The sequence below is a fragment of the Panthera uncia genome, chromosome A2, assembly GCF_023721935.1.
Source record: "Panthera uncia isolate 11264 chromosome A2, Puncia_PCG_1.0, whole genome shotgun sequence".
NCBI classification, from domain to species: domain Eukaryota; kingdom Metazoa; phylum Chordata; class Mammalia; order Carnivora; family Felidae; genus Panthera; species Panthera uncia.
This window is the reverse complement of record NC_064816.1, coordinates 62727202-62744640: the sequence shown is the minus strand read 5'-3', so window position 1 is coordinate 62744640 and position 17439 is coordinate 62727202. Positions and strand designations below refer to the sequence as shown.

Genomic DNA, 17439 nt, shown 5'->3' with positions numbered 1-17439 from the left:
ACTTATAGAGATATTAATATATTTATGTGGGTCTGGCTATTTGAACAAAAATTTGATACCTTGGGGTTTTTTTTAGGATTTTTCTTGAAATTGAATTATTCGTGATACTTTCAAACGATTTTCATGTAGACAATATGTGCAAGTGCCTTGTGTTCAGGTCTGTTGGGATCCTTGAAAGATGGTAGTTAGGCGTAGGTGTTAAATTATAAATCAGGATCCCTCCCGACGTCCATTCCCTTGTGTTGTTAGCAGTTTGTTCCTTAGTGAGCGAGGCTACGGTCAGTGGTTTATTCCAGGTGCATATTGTTCACTATGGAGTCTGCCATTTCCCCCCATGACCCACTCAGTTTCTGGAGAAGGGCTCGGGCTGCCCCAGATCTTGCCGCACTCATTCTAGAACACCAATAGGGGTTGGAGCCGTGTGCAAACACGCCCTTATAGAATACTTCCATCCGGTATGTTCTTCCAGAAATCCGTGCGCTTGGTAGTGAATTACCTGCGAACGCAAAAGGCCGTGGTGCGTGTGAGCCCCGAGGTGCCGCTCCAGAACATTCTCCCGGTCATCTGCGCAAAGTGTGAGGTCAGCCCAGAGCACGTGGTGCTCCTCAGGGACAACATCGCCGGGGAGGAGCTGGAGCTGTCCAAGTCCCTCAACGAGCTGGGGATCAAGGAACTCTACGCGTGGGACAATAAACGAGGTGAGGCTGCCCTGCGTCTTTGACGCCCGCTGGGGGAGAGCGCGGGCGGGAATCGCCATGCCTGGATTTTCAGGCCACTCAAGCTTCTTCCAGAGTTGAAGTGGGCAGAAAGTAAATTCGGTCTGTTCCTGTTCCCCTCGATTGTAATGATGCATCTCCCCCCATCCTGAGCCTGTCCTGCTGATTCCCTGTCTCCTGCGAGCTTCCATGACGTGAATAAAAACAGGCCCTGGACCAGAACTACTCACAAAGCCTGCATGAACCAGTTTCTCTTGGATTTCTTTTTCAGTACCTGCCCCAAGTCTCAAACATTGCTCATTGTCAGAACCAGCTGACAATTCAGCTTTTTCTAAAACTGCCCGAATGAATTATAGTTCAGGAGATCAGTCCTCGAGAACCACCCACAAGGCCATGTGGGGCTTCCTCAGCGTTGATGCCAGAGACACCTAATGCTCGTGTGAATTTGGTACTTGACCTGAAGGCCCAGAGCCTCTGGGGGAGCGGCCGCTCTCGAGACCATTCACTGTTGGCACAGAGGCTGATAGGTGCGTAAGCAGATTTCCCTGATTGACACAAAGGGCTGACCATATTGAAACAGCTGCCAGACCAAAATAAATCAATGAATGAGCAAGTAAAAAAATAAATACATAGCCCTTGACTTTAGAACTTACTGAAACGAACTTCATATAAGTGCCTTTTAATGAGGCTCATTTGATCTGTTGCCTTGTATTTATTCCACAGATACCAAGTGGATAGGGTTTTTAAAGTATAAACCTATCCTGTTTTTTCGTGTTTCTCTAGTGTCCTTCAGATTCTTCCGGGAAAATCTGTTTCTCTTATTACTGATGTCATTGCAAAATCAGTGATCATCATGGAATCTCTCTCCTCTGCCAAATCTCCCACAGGTTCTGGACCCCAGGTCTCATTTGCCATTCGAGGAAGGGTTTTAGCTCAGTCACATATAAAATGCATAGACTATTTATTCCTGCAAAAAAAAAAAAGAAAAGAAAAAGAAAATAAAGTGCTCTGACATTTGAGAGCAATGCATCTTGTGCTTTATGCCGCATCTCTCAAAAACTCAGACAAGATTATTCCCAGCATCTGCTCCGAGGGTTGGATATAGTGGGTGTGTCTGTCAGGCTCTTATCAGCCCTGTTTAAATTTGGTTTCTGTGCCTCTTTGGAAATAGAGCTTTCATTTGGTAAGACAAGAAAAAAAAAAAAAGGAGAAAAGGAAAGAAAAGAAAGAAAAACTGTCCCCACAAATATGTGAAAGCAAAAAGCTTGCACAAACACGCATTTCTCTTCTAGGTCAGTCATCAGCTCTATCTGTTGGGACCCCAGCAGCGTCCCCAGAAAATAAAGGAGTAACAGCCGGCACGGGCATGGTGGGTGACCGGCCCCTGCCCGGGACACGGTGTCTCTTTCATCTGGACCGTACGGTGCCATGTGCTCTGCCGGCTGTGCAGTATTTGATTACCATCCCCGCCAAACGCCTTTATCCCTACTGGCAGTCAAGTATTTGGGAAGAAGGGAGAACATTCCGGAAGATGTCTGCAGGGAGCCCTCTCTCTAGGCCCCTCTTGCATTACATCCCCTCCCCAGCCAGCAGCTGCTCCAGAGCGGGCAGGGCCAAGGCCGGAGGCGGGGCCAAGGCCAGAGGCGGGGCCAAGGCCGGAGGCGGGGCCTTGCTAGGCAGAGGCCCAACTCTTCTGGAATTCCGGGGATTGGCAGGCTGGAGAAGCAGAAGGCTTTGCTACCACCTGCTTCCATAGGAGCTCTTAGCAGCCCGGCAGCGGCGGGCTGGAGGAGATCAGGGGCTGGGGACTTGGCCCCTCTCCTGCAGGGGCGCAAACAGCACCACCACCACCCCTGTCCCCCCCCCCCCCCCCGGCCCGGGGCCTGCAGGGGGCGGGGGCCAAGGCTGTACTCAGGGGCTGGTGCAGACCAGCGAGGCTTGCCCTCACTCTCTCCTTGCCTGCTTTTTCCAGTTCTTCTGACCAAAACTCAGTCGGAGCCTTCCCTGAGCTGTCAAGGTACAGTGAACCTGCAGGCCTGCTCCCACCCCAGCTGGACTTTGCATGGCTCTGGGCTAGGACGATGCATGCAAGTGCAATGGCGTAGAGGAGCTGAGGGAACGCAGGCTTGCCACGCCGGGCCTCCGGGGGCGTGTCTGTCGGCTGCTAGGCGGCTTCGGTTTGGCGTCTTGACACCCTGGTTGCCTAAGAGAAGAATGTCCCTTGTGTGGGAGTTCGCTCGGTGGGTCCACCCGCTAAGCAGTGAAGGAGGCCGTTGCAGAAGATGGGTCCTTCTGGAATACACAGTTTCAGGGCAGAGCAGAAGTAGCACTTGCAGAAGATGCCCCGTTTACCTTTTCACCCGTGTCCACCGGTGCCCGCGAGGTCCATCCTGTCTGCTGCAGAATTTGGGGCAGTGTAGATCGTGAAGTCTAATCTTTTCTGTCATAGAAGCGTATATACACGATCATTCTGGCTTTTAGATTTCTTCTGACATTTATCGTAAACCTTACGTATGCTCACATACACCTATATTTACACGTACGTGCACACGTATACATGGATACATATAGTCACACTGGAATTTTATTTAAATGTTTTTATTGATCTATTTTTGAGAGAGAGAACACAAGCAGAGCAGGGGCAGAGAGAGGGCGAGACACAGAATCGGAAGCAGGCTCCAGGCCCTGAGCTGCCAGCACAGAGTCCAACGCGGGGGCTGGAACCCATAAACCACGAGATCATGACCTGAGCCGAAGTCGGATGCTTAACCGACCGGGCCACCCAGGCACCCCTGTATGTTGGAATTTATGTGACCTCTTTGAACTGTCCACACACACACACACCCAAGTTCATTTAAATCCCGGTGAGTGTTTGTCTTTTACGTACAAAAGTGTAATGAAACAGATCTTGGTGTTGGTCTGGAAACACAGCCCGTGGGTGTGGGCTCTGACACTGCGGTGGCCCAGGCCACCCTGCACACTCCTTGTCTGCTGAGGTTTACTCTGTCCTACCGTGCAGACAAGTCCGGCCGACAGAAGGATCCGCCCCTGAGAAGCACTGTGAATGGTCGTTGTTTGGGGCAGGAACCTCCTGTCTGTGAAGGCTTCCTCAGTTCACCCGGGTCTGATCTAGGGCAATAGGCAGACGGAGGTCAGCACGGCTCTGATCGGCGCTGTGCACACGGGCTCGTGACGGGCCGCACATCTGCAGAACGCAGGCCTACAGCTCCTCTCGTGCTTGCTCGCTCGCGCCTGTGCCCTGGCCGCTGAACGGCCCTGACCTTCCATTTTCCTCATCCGGAAGAGTGAGTGGTTTGGATGAGCTGGTTATTTCAGGCCCCCTGCAGCCCCATTCCATCCCCCCGCGCCGCTCCGTTCATCTCTGTTGTTCTCCGAATCCCGTTAATGCTTCGGCACAGTTGTGTGCACGCTTACAGATTGAGCACATCCTCCTCGAAACTTTGATTCGTATTTAACTTCTCGTAAATCAGCGTAAACCGGACGAAAACAGGTTCCGGGCTCAAATTGTGTGTTTGGAACCAGAGAGTGTATGTGTTCTCCCAGCCGGGCTGTGTGTCCGTGGCCAGGGGCTGGCTGTGACATGTGGCGGCCACCTGCCGACACTTGGGCTGACGGGAACACGGAGGGACACCCAGTGCTCTGGCTCCCTCCTGCATTGTCTGCCGGGGCCCAGAGGCCTCACAGAAGGCGCCTCTCAGTACAAAGTCGCCCATCCCTCGCCTCCACACCTAAGATCATCCCCCTGGGGGCCCTGCTGCCTCCAGACAGCCACCGCCTGCAGCCACACAAGAGAGTGCCTCTCGAATCACCGCGGGCAGCTCTGGCGGCTGGGCCGCCCCTCGGCCTCCAGTCTTGCGGACTTGGTGACCAACCTCTACTGCTATTCAGGGAAAGAAAAAAGAGGCTTGATTGTGCGACAGTTTCCTGATCAGTCTGTCATTTCCGTGGTTGGTGTAATACCCGGTGTGCCAGTGACACATTCCCTCGTTCACCTGCCGAGTTCTATGACACCACACATTTTACTACCTTGGCTTCACGTGGCCCTCAATGCTAGACACACGATCGATTATAAATACACCTGTCGACGCCTACTGTTGTTCAGCCGTGAAATCTGTGCGCGCGAGCTCGCGTGTGTGTGTGTGTGTGTGTGTGTGTGTGTGGATGCATGCCTTGCGATGGGAGTCGCTCGCTCACTGATCTGGATCGGAGGGCACCAGTGGCTTGGCTGGAGTCACCTGCACGTAACCGAGGGCCTGGGCCTCGGCACTAAACCCCGGGCCTTTGCCGCTCCCAGAAGAATTTAAGGAATGAGGGTGCTTGGGTTTTACATTGCTGGGGAGGCAGCATTAGTGTTCATGCATTTGCTACTAACGTACCGGCTCTCGTGTGTGTGCTCTCATCGGAGGGTGAAATTCTAGGCCAGCAGATAAAGAAGCTCCCTGCTGCTTACCTTGTTTGGGTTGATGTTCTGACAGCAGACTGTGTGATCCCAGTCCAGATTTTCCTACCCGTGGACTGGCGGTCGGGCTGTCCAGCAGCTAGCAGTGGGCCAGGAAATTCATCTTTCTGTCCTTCGGGAACACCCCAATGCCCCCCCCTTGGCATCTCTGGGTGCCTTGGAAGAGAAGAACCGGATGAGTTCATGACAGAGGCCTGGCGTCGGGTGGCAAAGCGGTGTGCCCTCGGTGCTCCTGACCCCTCTTCTGCTGGTTCTCAACCACAGCCCGGCAGCAGAAGCACCGGGGGCTAAAGGGGAGTGAATGCGGGGCACTGGGCCCCACCCCAGAGGCAGGGGTCTGGAACTGGCCCAAGTCCTCAGTGATGCCATGATGCCGTCAGCTGCCCGACAAGTCTGGGCTTCGACGTCCCCGTCTGGGGGCTCCTGGAGAATGTCATCGGGAAGGAAGACCTTCGGGTTGAGGTCATAGAAAGCAGATCTGGAAACACGAATCCTGGCAGGTCACATAGGGTTATGTCAGCTACCACCCGGGTAAACCATCGCGGCCAGTCCATGTTCTGGAAACGAGTGGCCTTTTTTAAGCCAGAAAGCTATTGATTTATTTTATTTAGTGAGTGTTTGTACCTCACTCATAATTCCAAAAGTGGATGTTTAACACAGATGGCCCTGTCCTAGTCACCAGTCACGTGTGGCCCTTAGGCACATGGAGTGTGGCCAGTCTGAGCTGAGATGTGCGCTGTGACCCGCACACTCAGCACCAAAATGAATTTAAAAAAAATTTTTTATGTATGTTTATTCTTGAGCAAGAGACAGAGTGTGAGCAGGAGAGGGGAGAGAGAGAGACACACACACACACACAGAATCCGAGGCAGGCTCCAGGCTCTGAGCTGTCAGCACAGAGCCCAACGTGGGGCTTGAACCCACGAACCGTGAGATCATAATCTGAGCCAAAGTTGGGCACTTAACCAACTTAGTCACCCACATGCCCCACCACCAAAATGAATTTAAAATGTCTCATTAATGGGGCGCCTGGGTGGCTCAGTGGGTTAACAGTCTGACTTTGGCTCAGGTCATGATCTCATGGTTCCTGAGCTCGAGCCCCACATTGGGCTGTCAGCTCAGAGCCCTCTTCAGATCCTGTGGCCCCCTCTCTCTCTGCCCCTACCCTGCCCTCTCTCTCTCTCAAAAAACAATTTCATTAATAATTTCTCTCTCATTTATCTAATGGCATGATAATATTTTAGAAATATTAGATTAAACAAATACATTATTAACATCACACCTGGTTGTTTTTGACGCAGCCTCTAGAGAATGTAAAACAGCGTGTGTGATTTACTTCATTTTTCTAGTGGATGGTTCCACCCTAGAACTGCTTGATTGATTTGTTTTTATCATTCATGCACAGGGTTCAATCCCACCCAGAGGAAAATGCCACCCAACTCACTGAAAATTGTGAGAACCTTTAGTCATTTCATAAATGGGACTTGGAGGCTTTGAGGTGTCTTGAAATGCTTTTTTTAATTAAAAATTTGTTTCCATTTATTTATTTTTGTGAGACTGAGCACAAGCAGGGGAGGGGCGGAGAGAGAGAGGGAGACACAGAATCCGAAGCAGGCTCCAGGCTCTGAGCTGTCAGCACAGAGCCCAACGCGGGGCTCGAACCCATGAACCGTGAGATCATGACCTGTGCCGAAGTCAGACAATTAACTGACTGAGCCTCCGAGACGCCCCTCAAAATGCTTTGAAAGAAATAGTTGCTGGTTTGTCCTATAAAAAACAAAATAAAGTTTAAGGGTGGAGGACTCATTTATCGACATGTTTAAAGTGTGGTGTTTAATCTCATTCCCTAGACTGATAATAACGATACTTTTCTTTTCTCCGCAGAAACCTTTAGAAAATCATCGCTTGGCAACGATGAGACAGATAAAGAGAAGAAAAAATTTCTGGGATTTTTCAAAGTTAATAAAAGAAGCAGTAGTAAGGTAATGGGCTGAATACACGTATGATTCTGCATTACGTAAAAATAGTTGCGTGGGATGTTTGTACTCACCCTGTCTTGGAATTTTTCTAAATATTTGTAAGAATATTAATTCCACCAGGAATTCCACCTGGAATATTCTTCAGGTGAAAGGGAACTTATTCATATGCAGGAAAGTGACTGACATACATCCAGACTTGATTCCTAAAGCAGGTGATAATGTTGTGTTCGCCAGTGGGACCCAAAGCCACGAGCCCTGCTCTGCCGGCTCATGCACGGCATCCGGTGTCCAAAAGGTATATTTTGCTAATCCCTAGTATTTGCTCCTTCCTAGTAAGTGAGACTAAAAGGACAAAAGCGGTCTGGCCACTGGCGGGCTCTGATTCCATATTTGTATCTGGTTCCAGGCAGAGTGGGAGGGCAGCCTGGTGCTGGTGAGAAACCCCTGTGCCCACCGCCCGGACCTGTGCATCTCATTTCCCAGGTTCAGGAGGCCGAGGGAGGGGACGGTTCACACCGCTTTGTTGATGAGGACGGGAAGCAGGAAATAATGGTGCTCGGGGTCCGGGCTTAGATCCGGGCTGCACAGCCCGCAGGACCCCCGGCCCGCGGTGGTTTCTGGTTCAGAGGGGGGCGGGGGCAGCGAGCTCCAGGGTGAAAGCCAAGGTCAAGTGTGGCTCAGGAGCTTGGCCTCCCGCAGGTGTCTGTTGCCTTTGGCAGTGACCCACACACACTGGCTCATTTTCCTCTTCGTGTGTCCTGATGCTTTGATTTTGGTTTTGTGAATCTCTTTTTTGTTACTGGTTACATGCCCTTTCTCTGATGTTGCCAGGTGTCCTTTGAAAATCAGTGCTCATCGTACTTCTCTCAAGATCCTTGGTGCTGTCCTTCTCTCTATCCCGTATTCCCTCCCAGCCCCTCCTCCCCCTTCCCCCTTCTCCTTTCTCTCCTCTCCCCCTTCCTCATCCCCTCTTCCTTTCTCTCTCCTCCCCCTTCCCCCTCTTTTCTCTCCCCTCCCCCACCCCCTCCTCCTTTCTCTCCCTTCCCCTCCTCACCCCCTCTTCCTTCCTCTCCCATCACCTCCCCCCTTTCTCTTCCCTCCCCTCCTCTCTTCTCCTTTTTTTTTTTTTTCCTGGTCAGGTCAGGATTACTTGAAATTACAGATTCCGACTTTTGCGTTTGAATTTCCCTTCACTCTATAAATGTGGGGCTTCTGGGTTCCTGAAATCTGGGAGATCACATTTTCTAAGACTGCGTTCCTCGCTGTCCTCCTTGATCCTGATGGAACCAAGTCATAGTAAAACCTACCATTTCCTCACACGGGGATCTCAAGAGTCCTCTGGAGTCTTACTCCTTTGGAGGGAAGGAACTGCCAGCAAAGCCAGTAAAAAACCAAGAAACGCTTTTGGTTTTAGCAAAATAAGGTCGCCTGTGGCGTGGGGGTGGGAGGCTGCCTGGCTTATGCCACCGCCGGGGACACTGGGAAAATGCCAAGGCTGCGGGATTCTTTCTGTCCTGGCGTCTTGGCGCTGTCCCCGTCAGGCTGCGCTTAGTTTCCCTTCTCCTGCACCTCCTCTCTCCCTTACTTTGTTTTATTTTGCCCTCGACTTCTCTTACCGGAGTATCTGTGGTTTGTGGCCCCAGCCTCTCCAGGCCTTGTTCCTCTTCGCTTCCTGGATTGAGAGGCTGTGCTAAATGCAGCTTAGCTTCGTCTTCTGGAAGCCTGCTGACGGGTAGTATCCAGCCCATTGCACAGTCGAGGAAGCACAGGCTGCATGCCCCTGAGCTGACCACGGTCCGAGTCCACACCGGCCTGTCCTTCCAGTGCCCTGGCTCTTCCTCCCTTACTTCCACTGTACTTGGTTCACACTTTTCTTCATGAATCCTAGGAGGGTTGGGTGAAATCATTACTTTAAGTTTTTTTTAATATTCTATTTATTTTTGAGAGAGAGAGATAGAGCGTGAGCGGAAGAAGGGGCAGAGAGAGAGGGAGACGCAGAATCCGAAGCAGGCTCCAGGCTCCGAGCTGTCAGCACAGAGCCCGATGCGGGGCTCGAACTCACAAACTATGAGATCATGACCTGAGCCAAAGTCAGACGCTTAACCGACTGAGCCATCCAGGCGCCCTGGGCAAAATCATTAAGTGATTCCTAAAATGTTACGATGCCAGATAGTCTGCACACATCTCAAGAGAACAGAACACTGAGAATGGAGAAATGCCAAGGCAATTTGAAGCTAACATAGGTCTTTGCAGTATCTCCTTAAAAGCAAAAAAATATATACGTGTGTGTGTATGTGTGTGTGCATGTAGTCTCAGCAGGGATATACTTAAGGGATAGCATTTTGGCTGAAGTAGCTGAGGGTGCATATCTCTCCTTATTATAAAGCTTTGGTATCTTAGGGGCACCTGGGTGGCTCAGTCAGTTGAACGTCTGACTTGAGCTCGGGTCAGGATCTCACGGTTCATGAGTTTGAGCCCCATGTTGGGCTTAAATGCTGTCAGCCCAGAGCCCGCCTGGGATCCTCTGTTCCCCTCTCTCCCTGCCCCCCCCCCCACTCATGCTCCTCTCAAAAAATAAAAATAAGACTTTGGTATTTTCATTTTTGGTATTTTAAACTTGGGGGTTTCATTTTAAAACATGGTAATTTTCTACTATCTGGACACTATTTATTCTTGTAACTCAGCGGTTCTGAAAAAGTACCTAAGAATCACCCTAAGACCTCGCCTAACAATTGGATTCTTGGGTCTTCTCCCCAGAGATTCTCATGGGGGAGGGGGGATGTCAGGAGCTGTATCTCCTGCTGCGCCCTGTGATTCTGTAGCCGGAGGCCAGTGAACCATCAATGCGAGACATCGTTCTTCACGATGGAGCGAGATACCATGATTGTTTATCTTTTGTGGAGAGTGAGATGTTCGGTGAATTATTTCTGCTGCACTCACTGAGCAGATTTAGAAAGCCCCAACCAACACTTGTTACTCAATTGGTTTTCAGAGCCCACTCATTCGGCCCAGACGCACTAACTACTGTTTTCTTCTTGCGCGTTTTCCAAGCGGACGATATGCTTTTGGGAAAATGCAAAAAGAAAATGCCTCCCCGTGAGTCATGGATTTCACAACCAGTTTTCAGATCAGTGAGCACTTCGGTTAGGGGCTTCTGGGTTCCTGAGCGGAGGGACGAGCCCCAGGATTCCCATCTAGAGTCTGCTGCCTTGAGGACCACGCTGGTATCTTTGGCTGTAGTAATCGCTGAGGATGACTTTCGACCTGGGCTTGCTTGACCTTTGACCTGGAGATGACCTGACGCGTGTCTGTGTTCCAGGCGGAGCAGATCGGGCGGTGCGGGCTGGACGGCGATGGGGACCCGTCACGGTCGGCTTTGGGAATGGGCTCGAATGTGAGTACTAACCCCGCAGGGGCTTCTTGCTAACCGGGCGTGCTTCTCGCTGCTTCAAGGAACCTTCTAAAAATGGAATCCTAGATTCGTTTGGTTGTTAGGTTTTTGTGCTTTCAGTCTGGATAAATGCACAAAGCTGCACATGGGCTACTCGTTTACCTGCCCGTGCTACGCCTGGAGCAGGTACCAGTCAGCACGGTCAGGAGGATCCTTGCTTAGAAGGACTGAACTTATGCTCTCCGGACTCACTCCTGTACGCTCAAAAGGAGCTGATGGTTTGGGGGCCACCTGGCCCTCTTTCCCACCCTGAACCCACCAGTTCCCAAACTCCTCAACTACGCTTTGAAGGGAAATTTATTCAAGTTTTATGTATTTATTTTTTTAGTTTTATTTTGAGAGAGAGAGACAGGGGAGAGAGAGGGGGGGAGAGAGAGAATCCCAGGCGGGATCCCCACTATTCGCACGGAGCCCGATGTGGGGCTCGAACTCACGAACCATGAGGTCATGACCTGAGCCGAGATCAAGAGTCCGACGCTTAACTCATTGACCCACCCAGGTGCCCCGAAAGGATTTGTTAAAACTACCTGTGCCTTCATGTTTCAAAGTTGGCATGTAAAACTTTTCTTCATAATTAAAACATTTTTTTTCACGTTTACTTATTTTTGAGAGAGAGAAAGAGACAGAGAGACAGAGTGCAAGCAGGGAGGTACAGAGAGAGAGGGAGACACAGGATCTGAAGCGGGCTCCAGGCTCCGAGCTGTCAGCATAGAGCTTGACGTGGGGCTCAAACCCACAGATGACGAGATCATGACCTGAGCCCAAGTCAGAAGCTTAACTAACTGAGCTACCCAGGTGCCCCAAACCTTTTTTTCACGATTTTAAATACTTGAAGGAAAAGAATTCAGAGTATGTTATAAATACTGACATTTAAAGTATATCTAATAAAGATATGCTTTACCATCACATTTTAAAATTATATGGGCAAACCCTTCTACAGCGATAAGAAATTTTGCATTATTTTCCTTTTCCGTTCTGCCAGTCCCCATGTAATATTCTGTTCTAGTCAATATATATTTTATGCTTAAGGGTCTTTTATAAAGGCTTAAATGAAATGTAAGATAAAAACGTCTATCGAAATTGGATTCTTTTAAATTTCACGTGATCATAAAGCTTTAAGTAGAAAAACATTCTGACAGATTAAGTTCACATTACAGCTGCAAATAAATAAAAACAGTATAAATATGTTATGACTTTTGATATATAATTGTTGAGCATGAAAATTCACTTTTTTAGAAGTTTTTTTTTATTTTGAGTGGGCGAGAAGGGCAGACAGAGAGAGAGAGGGGAGTCCCAAACAGGCTCCATACTGGCTCAGCACGGAGCCCGACCCAGGACTCGATCCCACAGACTGTGAGATCACAACCTGAGCTAAATGAAGAGTCAGACGCTCAACCAACTGAGCCACCCCGGTGGCCCTGAGAAGTTAATTTTTTTGAAAAGATGTCACCTTTTAATAAGACAAAAAGTATTTTTTCCATTTATTTAATATATCCATTAATGAACATAATTTATGGATAAATCTAGATAAGCTTCCACATTGAATTTTGGGACTCTTTTATATTAAGCCTTGAAAAACATTTTACATAAATAAGTCTACAAAGAAGGAAAAGTTCAGCTGTCTGCAGCTCCTGCAGGCAATTCACAGAGTGATCTATTGTGAAAATGGTTTTGAATGGACTTTTTTTTCCTTAATTTTTTAATGTTTGTTTATTTTTGAGAAAGAGACAGAGCGCAAGCAGGGGAGGGGCAGAGAGAGAGGGAGACACGGAATCCGAAGCACGCTCCAGGCTCTGAGCTGTCAGCCCAGAGCTCACATGGGGCTCAAACCCACGAACCGTGAGACCATGACCTGAGCCAAAGTTGGACACTTCACTGACTGAGCCACCCAGGAGCCCCTCGAATGGTGTTTTATCTCTACCTGATTAAGTTCTTTTCAAATTTGTCAACAGACAAGATTTGGAGGCCATTTGACTGGAAAAGGACTTGTTACTCAATCACCCTGGAGTTACTGACTTCTGGGAGGTATAAGGAAAACCTTAGCCAGACTTATCAAATAATAATTATACTCATTCCTTGTAGGCATTTTTTTTAAATACCGTTTGAAGACTTCCTTCCTGAAGGAACAAATGTGATAGAAACAGGTGTAGACATCAAATAATATATGTGAAGAATTAAAAATTTTTTCTTTATGTTTATTTATTTCTGAGACAGAGAGAGACAGAGCATGAACGGGGGAGGGCCAGAGAGAGAGAGGGAGACACAGAATCTGAAGCAGGCTCCAGGCTCTGAGCTGTAAGCACAGAGCCCGACGCGGGGCTGGAACTCACAAAGCACAAGATCATGACCTGAGCCGAATTCGGACGCTTAACCAACTGAGCCACCCAGGCGCCCCTCATCCCAAATTTTAAATCTGTTTTTGTCAAGATCTGGGGCTTATAGCCACTTTGGTTTATGGAGAAAATTTGCCCTGTACACGAATTGGCAAAACAACCCTTATTTTCCAAACAAGAAGCCAAATCAAATTTAATTTGGGTTAAAAAAAAACTCACATCATACTTTAAAATTTAAGTGAATGTGTTAATACGTGTCCCCATGACAAAATGATATGACTTCTGAATCTAACAGTAGATGTGTGGAAATGTTTCAGTTCCTCACATGTCACTTTAAAAACATAGGAGTTTAATGCCCTGAATTTAATACTACTTTTCCCTTTTAGTGGTCATGGGTTTTTTTCTTAATTTTAATTTTTTTAATTATTTTTTTATATTTAAACTCAAGTTAACACAGTTTAGTCTTGGCTTCAGGAGTAGAATTTAGTGATTCATCACTTACACAGAACACCCAGTGCTCATCCCAAAAAGTGCCCTTTTTTTAAATTTTTTTTTTACATTTATTTATTTTTGAGAGACAGAGGCAGAGCCCAAGTGGGGGAGGGACAGAGAGAAAAGGAGACACAGAATCCCATGCAGGCTCCAGGCTCTGAGCTGTCAGCACAGAGCCCAACACGGGGCTCGAACCCACAAAGCTCAAGATCATGACTTGAGGTGAGGTCGGATGTTCAACCGAATGAGCCACCCAGGCGGCCCCAACAAGTGTCCTTCTTAATGCCCGTCACCATTTAACCTACCCCCCACCCACTTCCCCTCCAGCTACCCTCAGTTTGTTCTCTGTATTTAAGAGTGTCTTATAAGTGCCTCCCTCTCTATTTGTATTTTGTTTTTCCTTCCCTCCGCCTGTGTTCATCTGTCGTGTTTCCTAAATTCCACATGTGAGTGAAATCATATGATATCTGTCTTTCTCCGACTGACTTATTTCACTTAGCATAATACACTCTAGTTCCATCTACGTTGTTGCAAATGGCAAGATTTCATTCTTTCTCATCGCCCTTTTTTAAAGTGTATTTCTATTTAAGAGCGAGAAAGAGTGCTAACATGCATGAAAGCGGAGGAGGGACAGAGAGAGAGAATCCCAAGCAGGCTCCACGCTGTCAGCACAGAGTCGGGCGCAAAGCTCCATGCCACGACCCTGGGATCCTGACCTGAGCTGAAATCAAGAGGTGATGCTCAACCAGTTGAGCCACCCAGACGTCCCTTAATGGCTATATTTTAATGCTCTGTGCAAATCAGCTCTCAGCTGTCAAGACAACCAAATCTCATTGGTTTCCAGTTTGAGGAAGGATTTACACGTGGCCGGAGCTGAGGCCGTACTTGAGCTAGATGCGGCCGCAGGCACCTGTCCACAGAAGTGCCTGTAACCATTCTTATCTTTGTCTAAATAACCCTGAATAAAATTACCTGATGATTTTTAAGACAATCTCGTCTTTAGTTGTGTAATCTATGCAGGTTTTTACCTGCCCTGACCACATCAGCAATGCCATTTGCTTTGCGAAAAAACAGACTTAAATCCACTGAGAATGGTTTGAAATGTCCGTTGACTCATTAGTTTGTAATTTTGGTCTCAATTTTGGCCACAAATTATTGGATAATGTCTTCTAGGAGCGCTTGGGTGGCTCACTCGGTTGAGCGTCTGACTTTTGATTTTGGCTCAGGTCATGAGCCCATGGTCGTGAGATTGAGCCCTGTGGCGGGCTCTGTGCTGAGTGTGGAGCCTGCTTAAGATTCTCTCTCTCCATCTCTCTCTCTCTCTCTCTCTCTCTCTGTCTCCCTCTGCCCCTCCCTCATTCGCGCACATGCACATGTGTTCTGTCTCTTTAAAAAAAAAAAAGTCTTCCAATATTTCATACACTCTATAAGCTACATTTGTGTTTGAGTAAGGAGTCTATTTAATTACACTGGAGGGCTTGGCCACTCACACCTTTTTACTTACTGCAGTTAAGTATTACAGCTTTTTCTACAGCAAAGAATGGCCGCATAAATTTTGTTGTGGGCGTTGCTAATCTGTGTGAGTTTTTTTCTCAGTGCAACGTAAGAAAATACATTTATGATATAGATAAATAGAACCTAGGCAAAAACTTCATAGGAACTGTTCAAAGCGTTTATAAGAAAAATTACAAAATTCCACAGAGGCACACAAAAGTAGAATTGTACACGTGGAAGGCATACCGTGTTCTTAAATATGAAGATTCAACATTATTCTGTTGATTGGGTTTTGTCATAGAGCTAAATAAATTGGTTATAAAGTTTACTTGGAAAAATAAACAAGCAATGACTAGCCAGGAAAACTCTGAAAGGCAAGGAGGGTGGAAAAGCCTAACCAGTTTTAAAATGCTTCTTAAGGGGTGCCTGGGTGGCTCAGTCAATTAAGCGTCTGACTTCGGCTCAGGTCATGATCTCGCAGTCCAATCCATGGGTTTGAGCCCCAAGTTGGGCTCTGTGCTGACAGCTCAGAGCCTGGAGCCTGCTTCGGATTCTGTGTCTCCCTTTCTCTCTGCCCCTTCCCTGCTCTCACTCTGTCTCTCTCTCTCTCTCTCTCAAAAATAAATAAACATTAAAAAAAAAACTTTTTTAAAAGTTTTTTAAAAGGAGAAAGAGCCTTATATGCTCTATATGTTTTCTGGGATTTTTTTTTTTTTAATGAAGGGCGACTTTTACTGGACTTTTAAGTGTCCAACCTCGGCTCAGGTCATGATCTCATGGTTTGCGGGTTCAAGCCCCGAGTCGGGCTCTGCAATGACAGCTAGGAGCCTGCTTGGGATTCCTTCCCTCCCTGTCTCTCTCTCTCTCTCTCTTTCTCTCTCTCCCCCTCTCGCCCCCCTCTTCCCTACACACGCTCTCTCTCTCTCTCTCTCTCAAAACAGATAAATAAACTTAAAAAAAAAAAAAGGACTCCCTTGCTAATGGATCAGGAAGGACTTCCAAGCGCTGCCGGGAGAGTGTGTTGAGTCAGTGCTGCCACTAGGGGTCAGTGTTTTCACAAGCAGAGTGAATCCTGCTGACACTCTGTCGTCCTGGCCTGGAAAGAGCCCAAATTCCCTGTTTGGAATGTCCACAAATTGCGAGTAGAAAGCTATGTCCTGAGGGCTGAGCCACAGGTGTGTGAGGTAGAACTGAGTTTTGTTCTAAAGCAATTTCGAAGAGAGCTATGGTGATGGCTTTGTACCTTTCGCTCTTTTTATTTATTTTTTTAAGTTTATTTATTTTGAGAGAGAGAGAGCACGAGCAGGGGAGGGGCAGGGAGAAAGGGAGAGAGAGAGAATCCCAAGCTGACAGCGCAGGGTGCGACACGGGGCTCAAACTCACGAACCATGAGATCATGAGCTGAGCCGAAGTGGGACGCTCAACCGACCGAGCCGCCCAGGCGCCCCATGTTGTGTATTTTCTTGCTCCTGTCTTTCTACAGACACCCAGGGCCAGCCTTGTGATACACAGCTGTGATTGCCTCCACGGAGCTCTGTGCCGTTCACAATGTGCTCTATCTCAGCGTGGTCTCTTTGTAATTTGTTATGACTCGGGCGGTGAGCAGCTTCTCTCTCGAATCATCTCAGTTGACTGGGATGCAGCAGAACTCTGCCCCTTCTTTGAGAAGCAGACTCTGAAGTCAGCAACCATCGCTGCCTGGTTTTGTTGACACAGCGGAGTCGTGGAGTAGCAAAAGCTGAATGACGTTAAGCTCTTTCTTAAGAGCTCTCTGCTTAATGTATCTTAAGCCAGGTACCGTTCATGTGCAGCCAGTGAAAATTGATTTCCACATAGTTTGACACTATATGTCTGATGCTAAAGGCACACATTTAGGGGGCGCCTGGGTGGCTCAGTCAGTTACGCGTCCGACTTTGGCAGGTCATGATCTTGCAGCTCGTGAGTTCGAGCTCCGTCAGGCTCTTTGCTGACAGCTCGGAGCCTGGAGCCCGCTTCCGGTTCTGTGTCTTCCTGTCTCTCTGCCCCTCCCCCACTCATTCTCTCTCTCTCCCTCTCCCCAAAAATAAAAAAAAAACTTAAAAAAAAAAAATTAAAAAAAAAATAAATAAAAAATAAAAAAATAAAACTAAAGGCAGACGCTTAGCTGAAGCAAAGCCAGGTCGCATAAGGAAAAAAAGTTATTCGTGCCAAAGCTCATCCCAGTTGCCCAACACTCTAAATTTTTGTGCAGAGATTTTAAATGCTGGTTTCTCTCATTGGAAAGGGAAAGTAGCGGGAATTGCAGACCTAGAGGCGATGGTCCACAGTTCCGGCGACAGTGGTGGGGATTGTGAGTTTCTACTTCTGCCCTTGAGCTACGTGTTGGCCAGGGGTTGGGATGACCCAGGAGGGGTGCCAGCGGCCCCCTTTGCAAATGCCGGCTGGACACTAATGCCACCCAGGACCCATCCTGTTCGACGATCAGGACGCTGTAAAGAGGAAGGGGGACAGAACT

General features: G+C 48.2%; 1 protein-coding gene across 3 annotated transcripts in view; it reads left to right on the top strand.

Moving 5' to 3' along the window:
• Nucleotides 1-17439, top strand: part of COBL (cordon-bleu WH2 repeat protein) — a 260429-nt gene that overhangs the window by 118017 nt on the left and 124973 nt on the right. For 2 of the 3 annotated variants that reach the window (XM_049641276.1, XM_049641277.1), the window contains exons 4-5: nt 470-698; nt 7081-7178. In XM_049641276.1, coding sequence (XP_049497233.1) covers nt 470-698; nt 7081-7178 — 327 coding nt within the window. Of the gene's footprint in view, nt 1-469; nt 699-2688; nt 2734-7080; nt 7179-17439 lie in introns of all 3 variants that reach the window. The other variant, XM_049641275.1, reaches the window with a different exon arrangement.